Below are 9,831 nucleotides of genomic sequence, written 5' to 3' on the forward strand. Positions count from 1 at the left end.
AGATTAGAGAGAGAGAGGAGCAAGATTTGAGAGAGAGAGAGGAGCAAGATTTGAGAGAGAGAGAGAGGAGCAAGATTAGAGAGAGAGAGGAGCAAGATTTGAGAGAGAGAGAGGAGCAAGATTTGAGAGAGAGAGAGAGGAGCAAGATTTGAGAGAGAGAGGAGCAAGATTTGAGAGAGAGAGAGGAGCAAGATTTGAGAGAGAGAGGAGCAAGATTTGAGAGAGAGGGGAGCAAGATTAGAGAGAGAGAGGAGCAAGATTTGAGAGAGAGAGAGAGGAGCAAGATTTGAGAGAGAGAGAGGAGCAAGATTTGAGAGAGAGAGAGGAGCAAGATTTGAGAGAGAGGGGAGCAAGATTTGAGAGAGAGGGGAGCAAGATTTGAGAGAGAGGGGAGCAAGATTTGAGAGAGAGGGGAGCAAGATTAGAGAGAGAGAGGAGCAAGATTTGAGAGAGAGAGGAGCAAGATTTGAGAGAGAGAGGAGCAAGATTTGAGAGAGAGAGGAGCAAGATTTGAGAGAGAGAGGAGCAAGATTTGAGAGAGAGAGAGGAGCAAGATTTGAGAGAGAGAGAGGAGGAAGATTTGAGAGAGAGAGAAGGAAGATTTGAGAGAGAGAGGAGGAAGATTTGAGAGAGAGAGGAGCAAGATTTGAGAGGGAGAGGAGCAAGATTTGAGAGAGAAAGACGAGCAAGATTTGAGAGAGAGAGAGGAGGAAGATTTGAGAGAGTGGAGGAAGATTTGAGAGAGAGGAGAGTCAACTTTGAGAGAGAGAGGAGGAAGATTTGAGAGAGAGGAGGAAGATTTGAGAGAGAGAGAGAGAGGAGCAAGATTTGAGAGAGAGGAGAGTCAAATTTGAGAGAGAGCAATTTCAACGAGATTTGAGAACAAACAACAAGACCGGAGCAAGTGAGCAGCACGTGTACATGCACAGGTGCACGTATCTGCTCACATGCAAATTTGACTTTTGAGACTTTCTTACCACTGCAGAGGATCTGCATGTGTAATGATGCGTTCAGGGCCGGTGAAAAGCTGGGACATCTGAGCTTTAGCAGCTATACTGCACTGGGTTGTTGGAAAAGCCATTTGTGCCCTCTTAACCACTATATTAAACACATGCACTTACACTGACATTAGATGATACTAATATAACAACTTTTCACAACTGCTTTTTGAAATAAATTAATTAAAAATGGGTAGTTTCTCATTTTCTACAGAGCATATTTGTCATTGAGGAAAATACATTTCTGAACACTATCATGTTTGTACAATATTATTTTGTACAAATGTGATAGTATAATGTTACCATTAGTATAATGTACCATCCTCCCTGCTTCCAGATTACACTGACTTCCTCTTCCTTGTAAATCTCGTTGCCGATGTAGTCTCAGAGCACACTACCGCCACCATCAGGATGAAAATATCACAATTAAACAATATAAAGACGAGTTTATGCTATACTATATCACGTTTTTCTAATATATTATCATGATTCATCATGTAAACATGATCATACTATCATGTTTCTACTAAATAAACTATATTGTACATCACCAACATTGACAGGATGTAATGATGACTTCATGAGATTCTTTATAGATAAAATAATTTTAATAAGGAATAAAATTCATGCCAAACTTCCTGCTACTGTCTCTGGTTCTCTGTCAGATGAGGCAGTCCTCAACGTTGTAACATCACCAGCCAATCACAGACAGGGTTTTTTCATCCATTCAAAGCACTTATTGCAAATCTACCAAACAAAGAGACGGAAATGACAACATCATAGATGCAGGCCCATTAAATCAGCAAAAGATAATAAGATATATTTTGTATGTTTTGTAGCCTAGAATATTCAGTTAAGCATACAAATATGCTTACTGTCATTGTGTTTTTTAGGCAATGCATCTCTGTAATCCAGGTAGAAAAAAAACCACAAGTTTAACTATACTATCTGTTGCCAAAAGACAATATATTCAAATTTAAACATTAACTTTTGCCAAAAGATATGTTTAAATTTTGTAGCCCAACAATTTTTAGCTAAGCATAAAAATGTGGTCACCGTCATTGTGTATTTTAGAAGATATTTTTAAAATACATTAGGATTAGGATACTTGTTGATTTTGATATTATTTGTAGATATTCAGCTGATATTGGGGCAGCTGTGGTAGAGTGGTTAGGGGAGTCGTCCAGGAACCGGAAAGTCGCCGGTTCGATCCCCGTCTAGTCAACTCAGTTGTTGTGTCCTTGGGCAAGACACTTTACCCACCTTGCCTACCTCTGGTGGTCAGAAGGTCCAGTGGCGCCTGTGTATGGCAGCCTCGCCTCTGTCAGTGTGCCCCAGGGCAGCTGTGGCTACAATTGTAGTTTGCCATCATCAGTGTGTGAATTTGTGTGTGCATGGGTGAATGTCTGTAGTGTGAAGCGATTTGAGTGTCCTGGATGGATAGAAAGGTGCTWTATAAGAACAGTCCATTTACCATATTCAAATAAAGCACTCTTGATACGACAGAATATCAGCAATGAAGAAGGATTAATAAATTTAAATTAATTTTAATAAATAATATCAAAACCAACAGTAATTTATCTTAATGTAATTAAGAAAAATAATATTAATAATTAAAAAAGTTAAACTTAGTGTTTTTTTCTACCTGGATTACAAAGATGAATCAGGACATTACCTAAAATACACAATGAGAGTAAAGATGTTTGTATGCTTAATTAAATATTCTGGGCTACAAAATATATAAAATATATCTTATTATTATCTTTTGCTGATTTAATGGGCCTGCATCTAAGATTTTGTCATTTCAGCCTCTTGGTTTAGTAGCTTTGCAATAAGTGCCTTGATTGGATGAAAAAACCCTGTCTGTGATTGGCTGGTGAGATGGTTCATTTCCATCTAATTTTGGGTTGTGAGATCAGAGACAGCGCTGCGATCGAGCAGATGCAAAGTTGAGAGGAGGGAGGGAAGGAGTTGAGCACAATCAGGAAGAGAGTTGAGCAAGCAGGGAGGGAACTGAGTGAGCATGTGTGGGATTTGAATGCACACGGTTCAAATTATTGTTTGTTCATATTGATATCTGCTCTCAAATCAGTGTTACTGCGTGAGGCACAAGTACATTGCCATAGAACACCATGTGTTCACGAGCACAGCGCAGCTCCGACTGGCCCCTAACCAGCCTGTAAAAAGCTTGCTAAAAATCAATATTTTTTAACAAGCTGGTTAGGGATGTTTTCACTGAGCCATATTGTTACACATCCTTTCATATGTACGACATTCAAATTTTGTGCATCTAGCATTTTCCTTTCTCAAGTTATGACTAAAATTAATCTAAAAAAATAAAATACGTTATTTCCTGCCCGACTCGACCAAGCTACTCCCCGCTGCCTCCAGCCTCAAACCCCACCGTCAATCCGACCAATCACCTCGGGCCATCTCCGCCCACATCAAGACCTCCGCCAATCACAAGTAGGGCCATCTCCGCCCATATTAAGACCTCGGCCAATAACGATTTGGGCCGTCTCCGCCCACAGGACAACATGTTCTGCAGAGACCCCTACTTGTAGATCTTTCCCTCACGCCTGATTTCTCTTATAATTAGCTCAGCTGTTTCCACTTCCACTCATCCCCATCTCTGTATTTAGTCAGTCTGTTTTCTTCACTCAGCTTTGTCCTGGCTTCCCTGCGTTCTACAGGTTTTGTTTCTTGTTTTGTCACCCAGCTGGCCTTTAATTTAAATAAATCTTTTATTTTACTTGAGCCGTTTTGCCTGCATTTGGGTCTGTTCCTGCCTACCAGACCAGACACCACCACCACGGTTAAAAAAAATCCAAGGGGAAACCCTGGATCCCTGTTCTAATTTAATCCTCACAACTATATAATGCTGTTTCTAATTTCACACAAACCTTTGTATTTTTAAGTCCTTGTGGGGACCTTCACCTGTGGATGTATCAGAGTTAACCCAGTGCAGCAGCAAGTTTCCCGTAAGTACTGGTGTGGTTCGACGGCAGGAGCTGTCACTAAATTTAGGTTCAGTCCGGTCCAAAAACAAAGTCTTCAGTTTGATGCAAGTACAAGGATTTGTGCGTGCGTGGGCATGTTTTTGGCTACATCATGGGAACCATTTTCCAGAAAAAGGCAGCCTCATGGGCACCGTATGTGCATCTTGGGGACAAATTACCGGTTTCCACTGCTACGGATGTTAATTTCGGGTGAGGAGTTCGGTTTATGACCAAGGTACGAATTGAGTTTAGGTTAGTTTTAGGATCAAGTAACTACCTGTGAGGTTAATTTTAGGGTAATTGCTCAGGTTTAGGCTATAAAATACCCCAGAAAATAAACAGAAGCCAATCCATGGTTCCCACAGGAATTTAAAAACATACCTGTGTGTGTGCGTGCATGTGTGTTTGTGTATTTGGCCCGATCTAAACTCTACTTGACACAGCAACTTTGTAGTTTGTTTAAAAAATGTTAAGGATCTCTAGGTAAGTTAATTCAGTTTTTTTATGACTGATAAGCAGACATCCATGGCCCCAGCTTTGCTATTGCTAGTCCAACTCCTGAATCTCTCAGGAGCGTGTCTCTGACGAGATGCTTTTACATTTGAACACTGGGCGCTGTAACGTCACACAACACAAGCAATGTCACATAGTACATTCTGAACAAATAGCAAAATTCAAATGYAGGAGTAGTAGTAGTAATTAAATCCAAAGAGAGCAGCACAAACACATTTTTTAGACAAAAATGTTAAATTTGAGTCAAATAGAAAGGTATTACATTTAGGGCACAATTTAGACACTTTATCTGCAAAAAAATGTTCATTTGGGGATAAATTACTCTTGAAATGCCCTCTGCATCATAGTTTTTTTTTTCTGCATTCTGGATTTTCTAAGTAACCTGTGTAAAACATAAATGTGATTGTGTTAAATCTCAGTCAAACAGCTGTTTACTGTCAGCAACTACTTTGGTCCTAAATTAGCCTCAAACCCTTATTCCACTTGAGCTCCACAAATGGAAATCTAAATCTTATTCTTAGTTTGACACAAGTTTTGATGATTTGTATCACTATATGTGATGAGCTTGTAATTTGTTTGATATAGCCATAAAATAGTACTGATTTTCTACATAAAATACTGTTACATACCATCTGGCATGGTGACCTGCTGCTGTGTGCCTCCCCCTGCAGCGATAGAGTCTGGCCAGAAGCGCTGCAGCGGTCTATTTTGTGGTGTTTTCTTCTTGGTTTTGGGAGTCTCAGAAGAGCTGGCGTCCAACATTGGCTGCAAGATTCGTCTCCGTGCATTTATAAACCTAAAAAAAACAACACTTTTTTATTTCTTTTTTTTCTACTCCTGGCAAAAACTTATAAYAAACCTTACCATAGTCTGTGCAGACAGACTGCAAAGAAACATGCATAATCTCTGAGAAATACAACAAGCTTTGAGGTTTCCCCTTACAACCTAAGGTAAAAATTCTTCAGACACTAACAGATGGACACAGACAGGACAATGCCTAGCCAAAAAAGAAGTGGCCACCAAAAAAAAAAAAAGGTGAAACACTCTTTTATAGTTTGTTGGACTGCCTTTAGCTTTGATCATGGCACGCATTTGCTATGGCATTGTTTAGATAAGCTTCTTCAATGTCATAAGATTTCATGGGGATCCTCGCATTGTCATCTTGGAATATGCCCATGCMATCAGGGAAGAAGAAAACAACTGTTGATGGAATAACCTGGTCATTCAGTATATTCAGGTAGTCGGCCGACCTCATTCTTTGAGCACATACTGTTGCTGAAACTAGACCTGACCAACTGCAGCAACCACAGATCATAGCACTTAATTAAAATAATAACAATAATAAAAATAAAATAAATTTAAAAAAAAGAAAGGGGTAACTTTGTTTTGGCCAGGCAGTGTACATCTCCTCAAGTTAAAGTGCTTAATGCCCCCCTTCCTTAATACTTTCAAACCCATCTTAGTCTGTTTTACAAACACAATTTCAAGAAAAAAGCTCTGCAGTAAGCAGGATGGCAATGACATTATGTGATTTTTAAAAACGTTTTCATTTGGTAACATTTATTTGTTTCAATACAAAACAAATGTCATAACCTACATCTGAAAATGAGGCAAAGTTGTGTTTTTTTTGTCCAAAACTGCCTTAAGTATTTATTTGGTACCTCCGCCAAGGGAGGAGGTAATGTTTTCTGTCTGTCTGTCTGTCTGTCTGTCGACAAAATTAATCAAAAACTTTTGGATGGATTGTTATGTAATTTTTAACACATGTGGGTATTGGCCAAAGGAACACACCATTAAATTTTGGTGATGTTCCGAATCACGATGCAGACACAGGAATCTTTCTTTTAATTCGAGCGAATCAGTCAGGCTACGCAAAGTGTCATTATGTCAGACGCACGCCTGTAGGAAAGAGGAAGTACAAGTCGCAAAATCGCTGGGACTACACCTCCCAGGATGTCTACTATCGGGAAAGTTGTGATTATTCTGTTATCAACTAGTATTAGTGATGTTACATGCTGTCTGGAGACGTAGAAAAAGAAAAAGAAAWGCAATTCTCTTCACGTTACTGGAATAAYAGAAGACACCGACATCGGGGGGAGGGTCCTGCTGCAGCTGAGYCGAAGCTGGTACYGGACAGCGGGAAMAGCTGATCAAMCATGTGAGGTACCCCCTCCACATAAAAACTTTATTGTGTGATTAGTCAGAAGTTTGTGGGAGTGTTTGTTTGTGCTGAAAGCACTCAGACGCTGTATTTTACTTCAACCACTCACTTCCAAAAAATAAAAAAAAGGTGAGTCGCTTCCAGAGCGACTGTACCAGGAAGCAGCAGTTTATAAAGATAGTCAAACAGTAAAAGGGGATAAAACAGGCGTTTTACATGGTGGACTCTGACTGATAAAAACTTAGGAACTTAATCCAGGACAAGTTTGTGGATGAATGACATYGGATGACGAGTTTCTGACTTATTTTTTTGCATTGGACTCCATCGGGAAGAAATCCCGTGCATAGTGCCTGCTTAAATGTTCACTACGTCAGAACTTATTCARCAAATGTGTTTCCATTTCTCCTTTTGCACATTAACTATTGCAGGATAGGGGAAGTTGGCCTTGGCGGAGGTTTGCACTCTCCGAGTGCTTCTAGTTTCAAAGTGTCCTGATGCATCTCACTAATCCAGGTAGAAAAAAATCAAAAAGAAAAAAATAAGTAGGTCCTCTGGATGGGTTTTTCTTTAGTGGAACGTTTTGTCTCTCCTCCAAAAGACTTCTTCTTTGTCCACCATGTGGAGGCAGTGTTTATAAGGCTAAGTTCACCTGAAACTCATCAGACTGAAGAAGTCTCTTGGAGGAGAGACAAAACGTTTCACTAAAGCGGAACCCATCCAGAGGACCTACTTATTTTTTTTCTTTTTGACTAGTTTCAAAGTGTTTTTGTTTTAAGTCTGCAATTATTAGCATTCATGAAAAAAAGAAAAAAAATCTTCATATTCCTGACTAAATAAACCTGGATTTAGCCTGGCCCTTGCCTTCCTACGCAGTTCCGCTCAATTCTAGTTCCCAATCACTTCTCCGTCTAAGATTTCTCCCACAGAGAAGGATTTCTTCGGGAGCATTTCCTTTGGGCCAATCAGAGAACAGAACGATGATTTTCTGCACAGTGTCTGCTTGTAGTTTATTTCACCTGGGCCAATCAGAGAACAGAAAGTGTAGTTTTCAACAACGTCGATTTTCTGCGCAGTGTTTGCTAGTTAGTTTAGCAATGGTRGTGGAGGAATTGAATGAAGCCAGTCTGTGTTGATAAGGCTTTCAAATTAAATTAAAATTGTCTGACAAAACAGCAGCTCTCATTTACAGTCGTCTCGTTCGGCTCAGTACTTTTCTCCTCTCAGTAAGGCTGTTAACAGCGCACGCGGTTTCCGGTTAGCTTCTTAGCTTAGCCTCCTTCACAACAACATATGTCGCGGCCAACCAATCCAATCATTTTAAACTTCAGCAGAGGCCACAACTCCAGCAAGAATCGCTTCTCTATAGCCGAGAGTCCAGACCCTCGTAAGAAGCAAAGTTAAGGACAAGGGTCTGGTTTTTACCAGGCTAACCTGGATTAAAAGAAAAAGATTATGTAAGAGAAACCAACCAGTTGTTGACTTGCAGAAGGGTCAGGTTTGTCTGTGTTGCAATCTGTTTCTTCTCATCCTCTGTTGGGTAAGGATGCTGCATTAAAGAAGAGAAKGTGTATGAATAATATTTAAAGGGTTCCAATGTTACACACACACATTCACACACACACAGAGTCTGGTTTGTGTATCCCTGTGGGGACCGTGTATTCACTTCCATTATTTTTTGGAAATTTAATATTACTTTTATATAAAATTTTATATAAATTTTATATTTTACCCTTGTCATTTACCCTAAAATTAACCTCACAGGTACCTACCTGACCCTAAAACTAACCTAAACTCAATTCACACCATGGTCCTAAACATTATCCCCCACCCGTAATTTGCAWTTGGACCCATGGGGACCGGGCATTGGTCCCCACAATGCACGTTCGGTCCCCATGAGGCTGCGTTTTTGAGAAAACTATCCCAACAATGTAGGAAAAATAATGCCCCCCCCCACCACACACACACACACACACACACACAGAGGAGATGCATATACACTTACCCCAATATGCTGGAAGAGCCAAGAGCGCATGACATTGGTGGCATGTTTGGGTAGAACGCCACGTTTGTTCTTTGTTGAGTTGTCATCATGATTGAAAAGATTCAGGTCCTGGTGAAACTGAAGCTGAAGCTAGGTGCACATGTAAATTTTATGAATCAGAACCAATAAAGTACCAAATCTGACAAAGAAAATATTACTTTTATTTTGAAGACTAGAGGAGACAAACTTCAATCAGAACGACCACTGAAAGGATTTTCCACCAAACTGGTTCAAGTGCTAAACTGGTTTCAGAGCTGCTTGTTACCACCTTGAACACAGCACTGAGAAGGTTCTTGAAATGAGTTTCATCAGGAGGAGCAATCAGGTTTACATAAACCAACAACCAGTGAAAATGATGTGCTAGTTTCACTTTTATACAGAATAGGTTATAAGAGATTAATTAACTCTAAGTTTAAATTATTACAAAGTTCAATTAACAGCCAGGGCTCATGATGCAATTCTTTTAATTGCCAGTGGTTTAGTGAAGGTGGATAAATGAACTGCAGAGCTCTTAACTCTGTTTTTAAACACTGTTTGAAATTCATTTATAAACTGAATCCTGCTTTTGTAAATCTGGGTTCACACTGTGCAGTTTTTGGTCAATGCACATAGAAAYCTTTGTTATGACACAATCATAAGAAAAATCTTTGCTTTGAGCCTAAAATGTTCTGAGTAGGGCTGGGCAGTATGACCTCAAATTCATATCATGGTATAAATTGAATCCCTTCACGGTAACGGTATATATCGCGGTAGAAAATTATTATAAAAGCAAAGATAATGTCATTTTTTTTGCAAAAATTTGTAATCAAAATCAAACCTAGCATTTTTGCTGTAGTGCAAATRAACATAACAGAAGTACAAAGAATGTTCTATATTACAAAACGGTTTCAACAACAAACAAAAACATTTCTTAATTTTTTAACAATATCACAATACAGTGGATGTTATAACTAGTACTTCAAGTAAAATTAGTAAATTAGACATAAACAAATTCTAAGTTGGCATAACTTCCCTAAAATGTTATAGTGTAACAGGGCCTTAAAGGCACAGCATGTAGGATTTGCTGTTTTCAGCGACATCTAGTGGTTGAGTGGTTGAATCATCCTCCCTGATCCTCCC

General features: G+C 39.4%; 1 protein-coding gene across 2 annotated transcripts in view; it reads right to left on the reverse strand.

Annotated features, from left to right (window-relative positions):
- LOC106535536 (homeobox protein PKNOX1) overlaps nucleotides 1–9,831 on the reverse strand; it is a 39,419-nt gene that overhangs the window by 2,862 nt on the left and 26,726 nt on the right. For both annotated transcript variants that reach the window (XM_014032572.1, XM_014032573.1), the window contains exons 8-10: nucleotides 8,674–8,802; nucleotides 8,141–8,217; nucleotides 5,140–5,306 (exon numbers count right to left, since the gene is read on the reverse strand). In XM_014032572.1, coding sequence (XP_013888026.1) covers nucleotides 5,140–5,306; nucleotides 8,141–8,217; nucleotides 8,674–8,802 — 373 coding nt within the window. The remainder of the gene's footprint in view (nucleotides 1–5,139; nucleotides 5,307–8,140; nucleotides 8,218–8,673; nucleotides 8,803–9,831) is intronic.

This window comes from Austrofundulus limnaeus, unplaced genomic scaffold (assembly GCF_001266775.1).
Source record: "Austrofundulus limnaeus strain Quisiro unplaced genomic scaffold, Austrofundulus_limnaeus-1.0 Scaffold1483, whole genome shotgun sequence".
Classification (NCBI taxonomy): Eukaryota; Metazoa; Chordata; class Actinopteri; order Cyprinodontiformes; family Rivulidae; genus Austrofundulus; species Austrofundulus limnaeus.